Raw genomic sequence first — 19604 nt, 5'->3', positions numbered from 1 at the left:
ACAACTCGCTGGTGACGCCATCCTGGGCAAGCCACGCCACACCTAAGTCTCAATTTCCTCATCTGCTAAATGAGCATAATAGTACCCACTTATTGATAATAATTGACAATAATTAAATGGGCACACTACTGATCACTTATGAGAATTAAATAAGCCCATATACACACATTTGGAAGAGGACATTGAGTTCCAGAATTACTAGTTCCACTGTATCCTGTTTTCATACACAGAACCACACAGCAAACCATTCAATTACGTTTTCACTTCGCATGTGGCGCTCGCCCCACCTCCTGGCTGTGGGGTCCCTGCAGGAACCTGTTTTGCTACTCATGGCCTGGCTCAGCGTGGATCCCCAGCCCAAGCTTTACCTGCCTTTACTGAGTGCTCCCTTATCTCTGACGACTGTACTGCCGGTCACACGTCACCAAGCATGTTCCGGGGTTGGGTAGGGCTGTGTTATCGTCTCTATCACCAAGTGTTGCCAACATCAGAGGGCTGGTAATGCCAAAGCACTTCAGACTGGAGACGCGGGGGGGACCCTCCTGCTCAGGGGTGTCCTTAGCTTGCACATGAGGAGGGCCAGGCCCACCACTAGGGACGAAGGCCTTCCTCAACTTCCCTGCCACTCCTCTGGAGAGCAAGTGGGGGTCCCGTGAGGCCAATCAGCCAGTCCCAGGACTGCTGCTCCCGCCAGGCTGTGAGCACGGCCCAGGCATGGCTGTTCCTGCTGGGACGCTGGCAAGACCTGCAGGAAGGGCTGGCTCCCTCATCTCTGTGAGCTTGGCCACGCTGCTGGGGCCTCTGGGCCAGTCGGTGGAGGGAGAAGACACCCCTAGCAGGGGCTGCCTTCTTGCTGTGACAGGAGCCCCCTTGCACGGCCTTCTCAACTGCACCTGCAGGAAGGGCTGGCTCCCTCATCTCTGTGGGCTCGGCCACGCTGCTGGGGCCTCTGGGCCAGTCGGTGGAGGGAGAAGACACCCCTAGCAGGGGCTGCCTTCTTGCTGTGACAGGAGCCCCCTTGCACGGCCTTCTCAACTGCACCTGCAGGAAGGACTGGCTCCCTCATCTCTGTGAGCTCGGCCACGCTGCTGGGCTCCTCCATCTGCAGGCAGGAACTAGAACTGGACCTTCATCACATGAAACTGGAAGCTTTAGCCAAGGTGACAACTGTCCTATGGAAACAGAGGGCCTAAGTGCCCTGGGGTCACCTGAGAGCCCTCAGAAGACCCTGGGGCGCAGCTGGTGGGATTTCTAGGCTTTTCTCGGGTTCTCTATTCCCTGGTTTGGAAACAGATGTCGCGGAAGCTTCACATCTGATGCTGAGCGAGAACACGTGAGCAGGCTGCTGACCTCGAGGGAGGGAGAGCTGAGGGCAGGACATGAGCTGCTGGAGTGGGGCCCTGTGGGAGTAATTAGGGCTCCCAGGCACCTGCAGTTGCTATAGCTTCCCGCCTGCACCTCCAAAGGGAAGTGAAGCAAATCTATTTTCTGTCCCACCCTCCAGGCTAGTTTGAGGCTGTTTTGTTCTCCAAAGTCACTTCATACTCCATTACTCGGGTACCTGTTTTCTTGGGAAGAACATGCTTTGGGCTTCAGCTGCCAGGGTCCTCACAGTTTCCTATAGCATTGTGGGTGAATCCAGACCCACTGCAGGGCTTTGAGGTCAGGCAGATCTGAGTTCAAATTCCTGCTCTGCTGGTTGATCTTGGGCAAGATTTTTAACCTCAGTTTTCTCATCTGTGAAATGGGGATAGTAATCGTGCCTACACAGAAAGATTGCTGTGGCTATTGAATGATGTGAGGCATGTGTATAAACGTGTAACACAGCACCCAACCATCCCAGGGCCCCAGCAACTGCTCAGTGCCCTAATGCTGCTCATTCCCCTCCTTCCTGCTCAACGAGCTGCCAGGTAGGGATTTATTATCCTCATTTTACAATCACAAAACCAAGAAGGCTTAGTTAATTGGTTTACCTAAAGTCACACAACTAGGATATGGTAGAATCTGACTTGAAGTTGAATCTAATTACAAACAGTATGCTTTTTTGACAGCACTCTTGACCAGTTAATGAGCCAGTTACATCAGAATCACTTGCAGGTACTTGTTAAAACCCCAACACCTCCCCAGGTTTATGGAAGCTGAATTTCCATAGAGGGCTGGGAGGGATCTGCACTTTTAGCAAACGCTCTGCCTCACCCAGTAGTCCCTATCCCATACCGTGGTGTGCTGTTATAATGGGGAGGGTGCCCATAATAGGAATTGGGTATATTATTATAGAAGAAACGTGAATGGGAAATAAGAAGCTTAATGCAATTACATGGACAGGCATGGATCTGGCTGCCGAGGAAGTGAGGAATTTGCGTATTTCCCTTTGGTTAATTTCATCATCCACTCAGCATGGCCCTCAGCTCACCAGATCATCTCAGAACTCAACTTACTGCACCTCTATTAAAACTTTTGTCACACCGTGCCGCTGTGTTTATGTGCCTGTCTTCTCCTTGGAAGGGAAACTCCACAAAGACAGGAACCCTGACCCATCCACCTTGGCCTCACCCCACCGCAGCGTGGAAGCCAGGCGGCTGCTGAATGGACATGGGGCTGGATGAAAAGACTCCCGCCTGCCTCTCACAGCCCCAGGATCACCATGAGCTGCTATTCCAGTGAGGTGCTGCCCCGGGGATCCTCCAACTCCCTCCTCCTTGACCCTGCAAGACAGCCAGGAAAGGGAGAGCAGGCAGGACCTCCCGGTTGGGGTCAGCTGCAGCTCCCTGGCCAGCAGTCCCGCCTCATCAGCTCTCACATCCAACAGGAATGTTGGGAGACTGAAGGCCTTATTTTTTTAATTCTAGGAGATTCTATGCCTTAAACAAAATCTGTAGAGTACAAGGTGAAGAATGCACACTGAGTACATTGGCAAGGGAGAGAAGAGCCTGGTGCTGGCACTTTTGTTTGTTTTTTTAATATTCTCTTTTCCCCTTGATTATACATGATATATTCCTATTTTAGGAATTTTGAAAACTATAGAAATGTCAAAAGAATAATATTACCACTCAGAAATAACGATCATCAAGTTATGATGTATTTCCTTTGCTGGTTCTTTTGTTTATAAATTCTTTAGTAACTCCCGAAAGGCCTCATCTGCCCAGATGAATAGAACAGGAATCTTCCTCCTGCAGGGCTGGTGCCAGACAGGCTGAAAGCCCCGGGCTATGCAGAGAAGACTTAGCCTTGGGTGAATAGAGGCTGGGACTAGAAATTCTCTTGTGAACCAAATCCCTGCTCAGCCAGTACCTTGCTGATGGCTCTGAGCAACTTGCTATCTTCATCCTGAAACAGTACAGCTGCCCAGTCCCTGCTAAATTGTTACCAGGCATTGCTAGCAACTCATTGCTGTGTGACCTTTTGCAAGTATCCTGTTCTGAAGGGTTGAAGCACAGGCTTTCTGTCAGCTCAGGGCCTCCTGACTTGGACATCTGATGTGCCTAGAACAAAGGAAAGAGATTTGGATCCAGAGCCAAGTGATGTGTGTCTGTGTCGTGGCTTAGCCACATCCTTGCATATGACCTTTGCCAAGTCACTTTAAACTTTCTGTCCCCCAGTTCTATAACCTTTCCGAGCCTCAGTCTTTCCGCTGTAAGATGGGAATATCAAATACTTCCAAGCCTTCACGAAGGATAGTGTATATGGAAGTCTCCCTAGATGGGGGGTATCAACCTGGCTGCATCGCCTATTTCCCATCAAAAGATGCTTGGTGAGTATGACCTGCCATTTGGCCATACTGCTTAGCACACATGGATGACACCAGCCTCAGAGGGCGGTCCCTGGACATACCAAGCAGGCAGCACGGGCGACAGAGGGTTAACGGGGAAAGGGCGGTCCCTCGAAGCCAAGCGGTGGCCACAGTGGGGGCAGCTGAGTTTAGGTCACAGGCCTCCTGTGACCTAAGTGACAGGCCTTGAGTAATGAAAACTTGTCAAGGTTCTCCTCCCTTTTCCTAACAGCCATAAACACCTTCTTGGTGCGGGGGGAGGGGGGCAGCAGGAGGAGGGTGTCTGCAGGGATCACACACCTGTGTGAAGCTAAAAGAAAAATATCAGTTGGTGCCCAGGGCTTCTCACTACAAACTGCCCATTAGGAAGCCAGAATGTTATTGTGTTCATTCTGGCACTGCATAAACCACGCAGAAGACTGTATTGCCCTTTTTCTCTGTCTTCCAGGTTGGCAAGGGGAACTTGTGGGTGTGACTGAAGAGAGAAAACAGAAAGGAGGGTCCCTGCTCCCCTGTGCTGAGTGCCCAGGGCTCCATCCCAGGGAGTTGGCTGATGGACCCAAGCCCGGGCAGAGGCGTGTGCGAATGCTCTGAATTCCCAACTCAGCTAGAGAGGAGAAAATCCCACAGCTCCAGGTCATGCTCTTTCTAGCTCCCCTGCTTCCTGAAGCAGTGCCCTCCCCCTACTCCCAACCAGGCTACTTGGCTGCCTGGAAGGTGAAAGCTGGGGCTGTGACCTTCTGGTGACCTGAGCAGCCTAGAACTGCAGCTGCACAATGGCAACTCCCTTGAGCCAGTGTCCCAGAAGCAGAGAGACTGGGCCTCGCCTGGAGGAGTCAGGTGGCCGCAGGCCTGCCTGCCACAGCCAGAGAGCCACACACCCCCAACTCCGCCCAGGGAGCCCAAGGTCAGGCCGTCTTAGCTGGGAGTGGCTCTAAGAGGCTTGGAGGATCTCCACCAGCCTTGTATCCCGAACACATTAGCCTGAAGGAAAATCTGATCCACTTGCTGGTCCCTGGAGGGCGTCAGGAGTGACAGTCATTTCCTTGAAAGCTGAGAGGGAGAGCTGACCCCTGAGAGCTGTTAGGATCCTTCCCAGCCTCAGAAATCAGCCACGGTCAGGTAGTCATTCTGCCTTTTAGCTGGTCTTGCAGGAGGCAGGAGCAGACTAAGACAACGCTTCCAGACCCAGCACTGCCTGCCTCTGGATGGGGTGACATTGACCACTGCCTCCTGGGAGAGCTGCTAGGTGGTCAGAGGACAGGTTAGAGTCTGCCTTCTCCTGTGGTCAGAACTCCCATTGAGTTATGGAAAATATCCACACGACTAAGGGAATTGCAGATTTCCAATCGATTTCCTTGGCCACGTGAGAACAAACAACACATTTGCCCTTGAGCCTAACAAATCTGTAGGAAGGGCTTGCCCAGGCGTAGAGAAAATCTGCTTCTGGGCTTAAAATACAACGAAAAAGGTTATGCAAATCACTTTTACTGAGTTAAAGAACAGGTTAATTTTTAAAGGTGCCTTCAGTGAGTGAAGACGATGAATGAGGGAAACCATGGCATTAAGCTTAACGTTTTGACTGAGACTTAAATAGAGCAGAATGTGTTTGTTCTCAAACGTTGAACTCTCAGTTTTCAATCCAATCAAAGGGTTTTGCAAGTTGCTGTCTAATCCTGGCAGCAGGCGGAACTGCACGTCCAGCCTGCCTGCCTGCCAGTCTGTGTCTGGTCTGCTTTGGGCCTCAGAGTTGCAACCTTCTGAACGAGTGTGGTTCTTGGACCACTCAGAGTGCGATGCTGTGAGTCCGTTCACTGAGGCCCATTCACCGATGGAGCCCCAAGCCACATGGGCAGCTATGACAGAGACAGGGCTCAGAGAGCTCCCTTTTGGGGATCTCTGGGTCTGTTTTCTGAGGTTCCTTATTGATCCCCTGGCCCTGGTCTTGCCCCCTTTCATTCCCTGATACTCTAAGTATGGCCCAGGCACTAGCAGAATAGTGTCAACTTAGAGCTTGTTGGAAATTTGAAAGCACAGGCTCCGTTCCCAACCAAAGGGACCAGAATCTTCATCTGCACAAGAGCCCCAGTGACCTACATGCACGTTAGAGTTTGGGAGTCAATGCTCCGAGAGATTCTCTATCCTGCAACCAGTATGATTTCTGGAGCATCTCCTTGGTCGCTGCTCTTTGAGCATGCCCAATGGAACCTTCTGTGTTGGACCACCTCACGAGCCTCACCTGCTACCTCTCTCCCCATCGCTCTCTACTCTGTATGAGTTCCAGCCCCAGCTCTGTCGCTCACTCATCATGTCATCCTAAGCAAGTCACCTGACTTCTGTGGACCTCAGTTTATTCATCCATAAAATGGAAACAGTGAGGGCAATCACGCAGTTTTGTTGTAAGAATCGGAGATCACAGAATGAGGCTGGAAATCATTCAATCCTGTTTCTCTCTCTGCCCCGGCCCCCATGCATTCTGTTGCCTGCTGACATTTTTGTGATTTACATTTTAGGAATCAAACAGTAAAATTGATTGCCTGTGGAGGATGCCATGTCATACGGTGGCTGAGCAGAGCAATAGTAATGCGACCAAATGGGCCAGGGTTTAAATTTCAACTTTCTCATGTATGAATGCATTCTTCTCTGAACCTGTTTCCTCTTCTGGAAAAGTAGGGGTGTCAGGAAGGTCATCCAACAATTAGAAGAGGTGAGTAATGCCTGCAAACTGCCTGGCACACAGGACGCACCCCTGGTGGCACAGGGAAGTGGCTAGAGGAGTGGAAACACTGCAAATATAAAGCATTTTTAATAATGCTAATATTCCCTTTACCCTATGTATGACAGTCTTTGGTAGTCAGATTAGTCCTGACAATTTCTGCTCTGCTGTTGGCCTATGGAGACTGGCTCTACACATCACCCATGGTTGCACCTCACCCGGAGCCACCCTCCTCGCTTGGCAAGCACACTGGGCAGGGCACCTCATGCTGCTTGGCTCACAGGACTGGCAGGAGATGTGAGCGTGACTTGTAGATTCGAGGCCCAGGCTGCCCATTGGAAGCACGCACGAGCTTTAAAAACCAAATGTGTGGTTATTACCCCCAGACATTCACTGGATTGGTCTTCGGTGTGGCCTAGGCTTTGGGAGTCCTAAAAGCTCCCCAGGTGGTTCTAATACACAGCCAGAGTGAGGGGACTAAAGGATGATGAGCAGGACAAGTTCTAGGAAGCTCCATCCTACTGGGTGCTATGCGGAGTGCTAAGTTCCTTAAAAAGTAAAAGCCTCAGCTCCCACAAGCAATAAAATCTCAAATGAACTTGAAACCAACAAATTGTATCTTCGATGAACAGGGAAGTTTTTTGTTCCTCCTTAAGAAAGCAAATCAAAGCGGGTTAGCCCAGCCATTCAAAGAGCAGCTGGGGGGCTGTCCAGCTCCCCTCACCTCTTACACCCCTCACCAAGAGCACCAGGGGTGACAGAGCACCCCAGAGATGTGGCTGAAATCCGCAGGTGCCTCATCTTCTCCGAAGCCGACAGCATGTGCACCGTCTCATTACTAGTGACGGACACAACAGAATGGTGTATTCTGAGAAGCAACTCTAGGCATCAAGTGTTAAAACCCAAACAGGTTTCCAATTAATCAGTCAGATCCCTGTGTCCCTGAGCCCCGCCCCACTCCAACCCCAGTGAATTTTCTCAGCCCTGAGGCATTCCAGGCCTCATGGGGATTTAGTTTTCAGGATTCTGCAAAACAAACCAAGCAGGCCTCAGCCTACCCTGCTGACCCCAGAGCCACTGCCACCTCTGGAAGGCAGCTGCCCCTGATGGCTGGCTCACCTGTGGCCAGACTGGCCTGACTCGCAGGTGTCACCTGGGCCTCAGGGGACGGGATGAGGCAGGGGTTGAGAGCTGGGGGAGGGTTAGCTTCATGTCTGGTGCTGCTGAGAGGCTGTCCTGCCAGACATAGGTGATTCTCCCCTGGGGGGTGGGAGGGGACAGGGCACCCAGCTCTGCACCCCCACCCTGTTCTCAGCCTGAGTCACCATGCACAAAAGATGCTCCTATTGGGAATCTGCTTTGCCTATGGGCAAGAAAGTGACTGCTGCGGTCCCAGCTCAAACACAGTGTGCCTTTCGCTCACACCTGGCCCCGCCCTGACTTCTGAGCCAACTCCTCCTCTGAGCCTCCTCACCGAGCTTCTCCCCAGGCAGGACCCATCCCGCAGGCTCTGGGCGGCTCCACCACTCCTTACCACTGGAGCACATTCCACGCCGAGCCAGCTCCTTACAGGAGTGCCCTGCACAGCCACATCCCAGCCACTGTGCCTCACGGAGCCACCCAGCCAGCGCCCAGCACAGGGAGAGGCCGCCCACCTGCAGAATGGGTGGTCCCCGGAGTGGCAGGCAGCTGGGGTGGACAGCAGGGTGGGGAGGTTCCAGCGCAGAGGGAGGGGCAGTCACACCCCAGGAGCCCCCTTCACAGTCCAGGGAGAAGTGTTTGAGACTCCAGTACTGGGAGCAGTGTTGGGGGGAGAGGGGGACACCTTAACATGGGTTCAAGTTCTCCCAGAAAACACCTGCTTCCTCCATTAGCATCTGCAATTAGGGGCTGATGACACCTGGGTCCCCCCCCAACCACATACAAATGAGGCCTGCCCTCAACTCATGGGAACATTACACATGTGCACTTGGTGGGTAGAGAGAGGGAAGGAAATACATGGTGGGGGTGGGGAGACAGACATAGACAGACAGAGAAAGAGAGACACAGAGACAGAGAGATGGTGGCACCTTCTCTTTTCTGGGGATTCTCGGGGGCAGCCACTCACCAGTTCCTTCCTGAGCCAGGCTATAGCTTCATCGATGCTCTGAAAGCCTTCCAGCTTGCCAGTGGACAGGGGTGTGGTGCCCCGGCTGGCACTCCTGGCAGGAGGGGGGTGCTGCCCAGGTTCTCTCAGCAGGAGCAAGGGCTCCTGCCCCCCGTGCTCCCCCTCCTCCAAGCTTGCCTGTGGTTCCGCAGCCGGCCTCGGGAAGGGCCAGGTCTGCTCCTCCAGCCTGGCCTGCCATTCCAGGTAGGAGGGCCTGCGGGTCTCCAGCCTCAGTTTCTCAGTGAGGGCCTTCAGGCTCTGGAGGTGGTCATCGGGTGGTACGGCTGCTCCTGCCCCCTCTTCTGCACCCACTTCTTCCACGTGGATCTGGGGCACAGACATTCTACAGTCTGCCCTGGCAGCAGGACATGTGAGGGGGGGGGCACAGGGGAGGGTTGGTGGGTGGCACAGTTGGGTCCCTCTCTGGGATGGCCTCATCCAGGTGCCCGAGGGCATTTCCGGGATGGGAGCCGGCCTCCGAGGCTGGGTGGCAGGGGAGCTGAGAGGGACTGTGCAGTGAGCAGCACAGGGCACCCTCCTGGAGGCTCAGGTCTACGATCCGTCCTGGAATCCTGTGGGTGCCATGCTCCACAGAAGGCAGGAACAGACAGGCATCGCAGGAATCTCGGGACAGCCTGTGCCAAGGTCTATCCGTCCTGAAGGCACTTCAAGACCAGACTGGCAGGAAGAAGGCCCAGAGCTCTCTCCTCTCAGGAAGGGCAGGTGGCTGGAGACCCTGTGGGAGGGATGAGAGAACCGCATCAGTCCCGATCCCTGCCCTGCCACTCAGAGGTGGGCATGTCCACTCCACAGGAGGGGAAACGGAGGCTCAGAGTGAACTAGTGACTGCGCTTCTCATGGCTAGTCCGGAACGGAAGTGAGGTCATTTCAATACCTTAATTCAATGCAGAGAAGTTAATGACCAATTGATAAATTGTACAGTGTTTTTACCATTTATAAAAATGACTCCGCCTCTACTATTTCATTTAACGTCCCCAGCAAGTCTGCAGGGATTTGTTTTTATTCCCATTTCACACACGAGGAACCCACATCTCCTCAAAGTTAAATGACTCACAGAGATCTCCCAGCAAGAAATTGAGGAGACAAGCTCAGGCTGTCTGAATCTGAGGGCACAGGTCTCTCTTCTGTGTGGCAACTGCTGGAGGGTCCTCAGTGCCAGCCAGCAGGGCAACCACACCCCATGCAGGCTCAGGTGTGTCTGCTCCATCCAGGTGCCACTGCCCCCTCACCACCTCCACCCACCACAGCCCCTGTCCTCCAGCAGCAGTTTCTACATCCAGGTCTTACTCCACGCTCCTAGCTTCTTCCTCCAAGAACAACACCTTACCTCACCTCTACAGAGACAGAAGCAAATAAACCTGCAGCTGTGAAGGGAAGAAGGCGGTGGCATCTGGGCTGGATGGCTAAGCAAGCAGGCTGTGACTCATTGTTCTAGAACGAGGCTTCTTGTGCTCACCTAAGTGCCCGCATGGCAGCACCTGTTTGGTAAGGACTTCAGCTACGGGATCTGATTTGGCCTCCTCATCTCCAGAGAGGAGGCATAAGCCAAGGCTCCTACGTTAACATCAGACATAGGGTGGAAACCTAACTCCCAGTAAGAAGAGACCACAGCCTCCAGACTCTGTGGCCCGAGGTCCATGGGGCAGGCAGCAGAGATGGGTGAATCAGAGTAGGAGATCTTTGATTTGGACCCAAGCAGTAAGCCCTGGACTTTCAGGGTGTGTTTAAAAAAAAATCTGTGCTGGGGGACATGTGGCTATAAAAAAGAATGAATTGATATGGAATGATGTTCAAGATAAAGCTTAAATGAAGAAAAGTACGATTCTCAGCAGCCTGGAGAGTAGGCCACCCTTGGGGTGAGAAAGGAGAAAGAAAGAGGGATTGTTACTGACTTGTAAATGACTAAAAACATCCCGGCCAAAAAAACAAAAAAAGGAATGGAGTAGCCGCAGCCATAATTACTTGTTTGGAGTGAGGGGAAGTGGGCAGAAGGGAGGTGAGGATAGAAGGGAAAATAATTAAGATGAGGGTGGCAAACGCTGAACGGTGAGCAGGGCCGCCTCGGGGTGTCCTGGGATTCCTCTCCGACATGGCACGCAGATGCTCAAGAAGGAAGAGCAGAACTTTCCAGTCCAGACCTTTTCCTTAGCCCCAGCCTGCAGTGGGGATGTGACCGGAGGACGTCCTGCTGCCCGACCTCTGCCACCCTATGCTATGAGCCTGGCCTGGCGAGGGGCATCCATGGAGAATGAGAAGGAATAGTCCACCCCAACTGGTAAGCAGAGAAACCCGCTCTCACCTCCAGGTCTGCTTGGAGCAAGTGAGAATCCCCCTGAGGAGCTGGACTCTGGTTCAGTTGGTCTGAGATGGGACTCAGACAGCAGTGTCCGCTCCCCCGGTGATCTGAGTGTGCAGCCAGGTGGAGAACCGCTGTCTCCAGATGCAGACACTAGACTTGGGATCAGATGGCCTAGCTCTAGGTCTTGTCAGGCTTGCTAAGCCTCATTTTCTTCATCTGTAAAATGGGGGTGATAAATACCAACCTCCTATGCTCTAGCAGATTGGCAGAACTAAAATTCACAGGCACTCTCTGAAGACTTAGCACGCTAAGTCTGCAAATGCGAAATGTACTCATGGGAGTCTTCCGTGCAGTTTCACGGTCAGAATCTGTCCAAATCTAAAGACTTATCAGCTGCTTTCTGAGGCCCCTCCCAGGCGCCGTCTGCCTCTTTGCTGAGGTGCCAGGATCTGTTTCGAGCGTGTCTGGGGCAGCTGTACCTACAGGGCTTCCTTCTCCCTGGCAGAGGGGCTCTGATTAGATCCATCAAAGCTTCCTGGAGAGGATTCAACTGCAGGCGGATGAGCGGCACCTTCCCTCCCTGAGTTCTGTGAGCAGATACCATGGATGAGGAGCCATGGTGGCCCACCCCTCGCCCACCAGGCCATCCCACTGCTGCTGCCGCTGCTGGGTGAGGGGCTCCTCTTGGGTAGGAAACTGCTACAAGTCTGTAACTGTATTGCAGGGAATTTACGTCAATCATTGGTTTCGGTTTTTTTGGTTTTTGTTTTGTTTTGTTTTGTTTTGTTTTTTGAGACGGAGTTTTCACTCCTGTCACCCAGGCTGGAGTGCAATGGCATGATCTTGGCTCACTGCAACCTCCGCCTCCTGGGTTCAAGCGATTCTCCTGCCTCAGCCTCCCAAGTAGCTGGGGTTACAGGCAGCCGCCACCATGCCCAGCTAATTTTTTGTATTTTTAGTGCGGACGAGATTTCACCATGTTGGCCAGGCTGGTCTGGAAATCCTGACCTCAGGTGAAGGCCTGCATAGACCACGTCAGGACTATCTGGTGACAGGGGTGGCAGCCCCTGTGAACTGTGACCGGCTAGTCCTCAGATCTGCTGAGCTTAGTGAGGTGCAGAAAACATAGTGTGCACATTGGCCCATGTGAGCCCCAAAGTAGCCCCCAGAGGCAGGTGAGATCACCCCATTTCACCAAGAAGAAATGGCTAGGTGAGGCTAGGGCAGCTGAAGCGCCTCACCCCCTGGTCACAGGCAGGTGCCAGCAGCTGGACCTGGGCACAGTCATTTGACTCTGTCTCAGCCTCTTTCTACTCCAGAGAGTGTGGGCTCTGGGGTTAGAGCTCCAGGGCAGCCACTGGCTTTGTGACGTTGGTACATTGCTTCAGGACCACTCTGCGCCTCTGTGTCCTCTTCTGAGAAATGAGAGCAACCGGAATAACTACATAATTTTCAAGGCTCCGTGTGAAATGAAGATGCGGGGCTCCTTGTTTAAAAAGTTCTAAGAATTTCAAGACAGTGACAGCAGAGCATGAACCCACGCGAGGGGCCCTGTACCACTGCCCACGACCTTGAGGCCAGTTCTGGCGATACTAACATCTACCTCGGAGGTCATTCAAGGGATTTAATAAGGTTACAAATGTGAGCTCTCAGCACACTGCCTGGTCTACAGGAAGCCCTAGACACAGTCATGTAGCCCTAGTCATGCTGTTTAAAATTAAGACGACGTAACCAATCAGAGTTATGTCACCGTCACATCACAGATCATGCCCCTCCAACTGCACTGAACAGCCGCCCTGTCGCTCTCTGACCTGCTGGGTGGCCAGAGCCAATCCCTGCACCCTCACATCCTTCCCTGGACACCAAACGACACGAAGTCAGTTGATCCCACCTCCCCCAGATTTTCAGGTCTCAAAACTTAGTGGAGTCTGTTCTGCCACAGAAGGGAGAGAACAGCTCCACTTACTAAAACCATTCCATGCCCACTCCCTTCCCTCTCTGCTCACATTGTAAATGCCCCGACCACAGCTCGGGGTGTGGGGGAGACTCCACCATGTGCTCTTTGCATGGCAGACCAAGGCCAGGCCCCAAAAGCCTGGTTTCTGGTGCCAGCACTGCTGACAAGCCGAGCATCCAGGCTCAGTCCTCTCCTCGTGGCCTCAGTTTCCTAATCTGTGGAGTGGCTGAGGATCTATGGAACCTTGTATGTGAAAGCTCTCTTTCAACTGTAGAGAGCTGTACCCACCTGAATAGCGTGTGTGCAACGTGGAGAGGCCTGAGTTAGGGAGTCACCATTTTAGAGCACATGGTCACCTGCAGATGGCAGGAACGGGACTGCCCCCAGCACAGCCAGGCCATGAGGAGTTGCTGAGTCAGCATGTGTTTTCCTGGTCATCAGTGTCTGGGGAGCACTGTCCCCCTGGGTGTCCTGGTGCCTGAAGAAGCCGAAAGGGGTTTCTTCCCTCCCACTAGGCACAGGAGTTGAGCTGGAATGTCACCCACACAGGCCCAGGGACGTGACAGCAGAAACGCTTGTCATTGCTCACTGGGCACTGAGCTGGACCCGGCCTGAGCTGGCAGAGAGGTGCTGGCTGGGTGCCGGGGAGCAGATACCAGCACTGGGCAGCTTCCTGGGCTGGAAAAGCAGTGGAGGTCTCCCTGCTTGACAAACCAAGGACTCCTGGGGCCCAGTCCCCGGGAGGAACGGGCTTTCTTTACACGTAACCTGGGTTGTTCCTGGGGTTGGAGGAGCCAGAGAAGGAAGCCAAAGGACGCTGCCAGACCTGGGACCCAGGGTGTCTAGAAAAATGAAATCAGACCCTGTAATCCCACCAGGCCCAGGCAGGCCCCTCCAGGCAGGCCACCCAGCAGCAGTGGGGACAAGCCCTTGGGAGGCGTGTCAGCCTTTCTGCAGCTCTGTGCCAGCGCCGACGACCCATGCCACACACAGGGACTGCTGTTCCAACACGCTCCCTGGCTCCCTGGCCCACAGCGGCTCCTTGAAGGAGCCTTCGCCAATCATGAGCTAATTCCTCTGGCTGCTGGAGGAGCCAGGTGGGGGCAGCTCAGCCAACATTTTGTCTCATTATGACCTAATCTGTTCACCTGGAAAACTGTCAAATCCACTTCCTTGATGGGCTCCCAGGGGCAGGGGAAGATGCAGGCACTGCTGACCCATCCCCTCCGCACCTCCTCTCTCCTCACGTGCTCCTGCTGTTCCTTCCAGCCTAGCATTCTCCACTAGAATCCTTTCCTTTCTTCTCCATAAGACACAATCTTTCCAACCCCCGACCTAGCACTCCTGTCCCGCCAAACACCATACTCGCTCACACCCCTCACTCGGCACAAGCTTTCCTCCAGCCTAGAAAGTCCTTCCCTCCCTTCTATGCTTTAGTTCTCAGGGATTTTCTCCTGCAGGAAGTTTTGCTTGATTTGCCCAGGCTGAGCTGTGTGTACCCAGGACAACCGGGGCACATTGGAGAAACAATTACATCATCACAACATTAGCTAACGCTTACACAACACAACACGAGGGGTGGTGCTAAAAGCTTTACATATATTAACACATTTGATCTTCACAACAGCCCTATGGTGGGGTATCATCATCCCCATTTTACAGATGAAGAGACTGAGGCACAGACAGGTTCGGTACCTTGCCTGAGGCCACAGAGCTTGTAAGTGGTGAAGCTGGGATTTGAACCTCTGCAGTCTGGCTCTGATCTGGCCCCTAACCACTGGGCTTACCGCCCCTCTTAAGCCGCAGCACTTACACCCAGGGTCTTGGTCGATGGTTGCCTCTACCAGACTCTCAACTTCAGGGCGAGAACCAAGCCTTTCATGCTGGACCCTCCAGTACTTAGCACAATGCTGCTCTCTTTAAATGCCGTGGAATGAATGAGCCAATAAAACAGATTTCCTCCCACTCACAGAGACCTGTCCTTACTCAAATCTGAGCCAGCTTGGATGGGCTCAGAGAGGTGGAAAAAGAGACCCAGGCTTCCTAGGATGGTACCTCCCCTCCTGTCCCCACAGATGCCACCCACCCTGTCTGCCCTGACCACAAGTGTCCAGACATAGGTGTGCAGGCTCTGGGCCTGCAGTGGGACAAAGACAGGAACAGCCGCAGCTCATGCCAAATCCCAGAACTCTGTGCTGGAGTTGGAGGGCACAGTCTGGTGTGACAGACCTAGCACGAGGGCCTCCTTGGGGTCCAGTGCAGGATGAGGTCATTTCCATCCAGCAGCTTCCTCCCTCTTCTGGAAAGTGCACTCCCTTTCCCATGGGAGCCCATCCCTGGGGTTCCTTTTCTCCTGGGGTGTGGGGAGACACTGGATGAAGTTTTGGTGCCAGAACCACCCAGAGGCCAGCCTTGCTCTGAGCTGGCCGGGGCCGCTGGGGCCACCGTGCTCACCACATATGGGGAAAGGGTCTACCTGGCGAGCCAAGCCAAGCCAAGCCAAGCAGACAGTGTGGCAACCTGGCTCTCAGAGCCCAGTGGCAAGGAGCTGGAGGCCAGCAGCTGGGCCCTGTGGAAAGCCACCCGCCCTGCCTGGATTACACAGCGTATACCTTCCGCCTTTTATGCTTCAGCTACTTTGAGTGGGATTTCTGACATTCGTAACTGACTGACACAGCACGCACTGGAGAAGGAATACGAAAGAGCACAGTGGATGCTTGCTGTTATTTGTCTTTTGTTGAACTGTCTGTTTGCCATATCCAACCCCCTCTCCTTTCTTGTATAGAGGGAGCTCCCCATTTTGTGCAGAGCAGCAGGCAGGCTGTGCAGCCTTCTCTGCAGCCAGAGGACCATGTCCTCCTCTTCCTGGCTCATGCCCTGGTGACCAGGTGTGAGCATGTGACCCGAGCTTGGCCAGTCAGCTGCTCAGGCCCCGACTCTGAATTGGGTGTGTGTGAGTCTCAGAGGAAGAGATAGTTAGGGCGCATCTGTGAACCAGCCCTGGAGGCAGATGAGAAGTGCAGGGGCGGTGGCATCCTCTTAGCCAAACTGTCTGCTGAAGGACTGGTCCGGGACCTCCTGCCTCTGCCTTCTGGATCTGCCCGGGTTCTGCCTGTTTTCTGGTCTTTACCTCCTGCCAATTCTGTGGGCGCCTGGCAGCCTTACAATAGTGTCATTTTCTCTTGCTCCCAACCAAGAGCCCTAACTGAAATGAGACAGGAAGCACAACTCATTTGGGAAAGAAAATATATAACTGAGAGAAAACCAGTGTCATAAAATGTCATGACAACCCAAAGGCTCCCTCCCCAACCATTCCACCTGTGCCTTGGTGGTAGGGGGCGAGGGGGGGGGCGGTGCGACCTCCCATTGAGAACCACAGGGTGGATGGTCGCTGTCCTCCTAATGAAATCTTACTGAGTCTGTCCACATTCAGAGTTGACTTGTCTCCTAACTCACAATCCATGACAGGCTATGCTTGATGAGAACAGAATGACAATTTCCCATATGAGTGAATTTACCCTTGCTCTGCTCCTCTGGCAGAAATGCCACCCATGGTTCCCTGTGCAAAATGGATACATGCTGGGTCATGGGACCAGCCCAGCTGGGCTACAGCCGGACATCAGGGCAAACAACTGAAGGGCCGACCAGCCTGGCAAGCTGTGCTGTTTTGGGAGTGGCGCCTCTGGGCTGTTTCAGGACTGTGACAGTCCCCAGAGGGAGAAAGGGGTGAGCAGAGGCAGATAGAGTACGGAGGAATGAGCCCGGGCTGCATCTGTCTCCTGCAGGCTGCTGCTTCCTCTACCTGCGGCTCCTTCCCTTCTCATCGTCAGCCTCCACCCCTTGAGGTTGCCTCGGGTCTGTTCCTGCAGCCTGGAAGAGGTGCACTAACCCTATTAAAATCCCCACTTTACAGGTGAGGAAATGGGTAACTTTTCTCATGAAACCAGTGCCCAAACTCCCATAAACAGACATGATGGCCTGAGATCCTGGCCCAGGAAAAAGGGTGCTTTATTTAGCACCTGTGAATGCTGGGGGAATTTGCAGATATGTTCCCCAGCGCCAGCACGGGCAGAGCAATGGTAGGTCACCTTAAAGTTCACCAAGCGTCAGCACACACATTCAGGTCTCACGTCCTCTGACTCCACACAGGAGAAAGCGGAGGCCACAGAGGCCAGCGGGTTCCCAGAACACAGGCCTGAGGCAGGAAAGCTGGGGCGATCTTCACCCTCCGTCCCCTTCATCACAGCTGCCCCCCATACCCCTGCACTCCTGACCCCTCCGCCTGAGCCTGGGGACGTGGACGCTGTCCCCGTCTCCACAGAGCTTCCTCCTCCAGGCTTCCTCTCCTCTGTCCTACTGCCGGTTATCCTTCTAAAATGCAACTCAAATCCTGCCCCTTCTTAATAACTTTCCTACTAAATAACTTTGTTATTGAAATGAGGTCTCACTGTTGCCCAGGCTGGAGTGCAAGTGGCACAATCACAGCTCACTGCAGCCTCAGACTCCCGGGGTCAGGTGATCTCCTGCCTTAGTCTCCCGAGTAGCTGAGACTACAGGCATGTGCCACCATGCCTGACTCTAAATGACATTTTAGTAACATGTCAAACAGCTAATATGTATCAAGCACTCAACATATGCCAGGCACTATAAAGAGATAGCACCTCACTTATTCGCATGAGAATCTTGTGAAGTATACACTGATTGTCCCACTACACAGATGAAGAAACAGAGGCATAGAGATGATAGGGCACAGGCCCAACAGCACTCAGACTGTACCTGGCAGGGCAAGGACTGAAACCAGGAGGTGCACAGCTCCCTGTGGAGGTGGAGGGGAGGGCTGCAGCAGGAGCCAGGAAGGCTGAGCTGGGGACCAAGACCGGGTCAGAGGCTCTGTGATCCTCTCCACGGTCTACTCAAATAGAACAAAGCAAGAGTGTCCTCTGGGAATCAAGTTGCCCCCGGAGATAGCCAGCTCTGTCTTGGTTCTGTGCTGACCTTTGACACTGGCCACTCCTCACCAGAACCACCTTCATTGAGTTTATGGAGCATGTCTACACTGGAGCATATCTACACTGCAGGGAAGGCTGGGTCTTCTTATCCTATCACGCAGCAAACCGAGGTGGCAGCCTATGTGACCAACCTAGGGCCCAGGGCTCCTCAGTGACAGCCCAGAGCCTACTGCCCATACTCCTTGGGGTTGCTGTGCCATCTTCTAGAACCTACTATCTGGACAGGACTGGCTATCACCCATGTGGAAAGCTTTCCATCTGCAGGTATAACTGGGTTCTCCCAGAAATTTCTGGAAGGAAGAATTAGCTACACTGTGACTTAGGGCCCTGCAGGATCCTCAGTAGGGCAGGTCTTGGGGGATAGGATGTCCTTAGTGCTGGTCTCGCTTTCTTGCCCCTGACACTGTCTGGGTTGCCCATGGCTCTGCTGCCAAAGCCAGGGTGGGCTCGGCTGGCGGGCGGAGGCCCATGTGTGTGTGCAAAGCGCTCTGTTTCCTCTGCTAAGCCTGCTGTGCATGCCACCAAGCCCAAAACTCCGCATCAGAGAGAGTCGTAGCTTCACTCAAGGACAGCGTCTTCTGACTCCTCCGTCAACACCTGTCGGGTGAAGGGGTGGCGGGAAGAGGCATCTCCACTCTACCTTGCCCTGATGTTGCAGTTTCAGCCAGGCCAGGCCCATCAGCAGAGGACCCAGCCCTGATTTCAACCGGAGACAAAGGCAGGGGCCATGAGCTGAGACCTGGGGTGGCTTCAGAGGCCAGAGAACAGTGAGGCCAGCCCCACAGCCAAAGGAGTGCAGAGGCTCTAAGTGGTTTCAGAAAATTCAGGGTGGTGCCGGGCAAAGCTCATGCCTGCATCTTTTCCTTTTGTTTTCTGAAGAGGCGAATCCCTTTTTTCTGGTGAGAGGTCAGGAGGTCTGGGACACGGGTCCACAGTCGGCCGAGGGAGGCGGGCCTGGGGTGTGCAGGCTTTTCTGCCTGGGTTTAACCAGAAACACTTATCTCACCCAGAGGTCCAGGCAGGACTGGGCTGGCCTCTGGCTGGGCTCAGCACTGACCAGGCAGCAGCCAAGAGGACTGGGACACAGCCCTGGGCCCCACAGAGCTGCTGCCGGTAGCCAGGCTGCCCTAGTGGTCCCCTCCTCCTCCGGGGTTGCCATGGCAACCGAGCAGGAGGGACCCTGCTGTCTGGCCCTGGCACTCATCTCTTGCTTTTCCAGCCTCATCTACATTCCAACCCTTGGTAAGAGCCGGTGTCGGAAGCCCTGACACGGAGATGACATCCTGCCGAGACCTGACCCTGGCCCCAGTGCTGCGCGTGGCAGGGATGGGTTGCTGGGGTGTGTGTGTGTGTGTGTGTGTACGTGTGTGTGAGAGAGAATGTGGTGGGGTTGCGTTGCTGTGAGTGAGAGTGTGGGGGCTGGTTGCCCTGCTGGGTGTGTGAGTGTGGGGGGTAGTTGCCTTGCTGTGTATGAGTGTGTGGGGTGGTTACTTTGTGTGAGTGTGTGTATGGGGTGGTTACTCTGCTGGGTGTGTGTGTGTGTGACTGTGGGGTGGGTGGTTGCCTTGCTCTGAGTGTGAGTGTGGGATGGTTGCCTTGCGTGAGTGTGAGTGTGGAGGGTGGTTGCTCTGCTGGGTGTGTGTGAGTGTAAGTGAGTGTGTGGGATGGTTGCTCTGCTGGGTGTGTG

The 19604-nt window shown here is 53.8% G+C and overlaps 1 protein-coding gene across 5 annotated transcripts in view; it reads right to left on the bottom strand.

Annotated features, from left to right (window-relative positions):
- The window catches only part of FAM167A (family with sequence similarity 167 member A), a 46406-nt gene that overhangs the window by 14903 nt on the left and 11899 nt on the right, over positions 1–19604 (bottom strand). The window contains exons 1-3 of one of the 5 annotated variants that reach the window (XM_017883707.1): positions 10952–11028; positions 8593–9367; positions 3097–3482 (exon numbers count right to left, since the gene is read on the bottom strand). The exons of 1 other annotated variant lie outside the window; for it this stretch is intronic. In XM_017883707.1, the coding sequence (XP_017739196.1) occupies positions 3135–3482; positions 8593–9087 (843 nt within the window). In that variant the 5' untranslated portion in view covers positions 9088–9367; positions 10952–11028 and the 3' untranslated portion in view covers positions 3097–3134. Of the gene's footprint in view, positions 1–3096; positions 3483–8592; positions 9368–9706; positions 9930–10951; positions 11029–19604 lie in introns of those variants that run through there. 3 more of the 5 variants (XM_017883709.1, XM_017883706.1, XM_017883708.1) reach the window with 3 other exon arrangements.

Source organism: Rhinopithecus bieti, unplaced genomic scaffold (genome assembly GCF_001698545.2).
Source record: "Rhinopithecus bieti isolate Rb0 unplaced genomic scaffold, ASM169854v2 scaffold_13857, whole genome shotgun sequence".
In the NCBI taxonomy this organism is placed as follows: domain Eukaryota; kingdom Metazoa; phylum Chordata; class Mammalia; order Primates; family Cercopithecidae; genus Rhinopithecus; species Rhinopithecus bieti.
The sequence above is the reverse complement of the archived record's forward strand: the minus strand, read 5'-3'. Positions and strand labels throughout refer to the sequence as shown.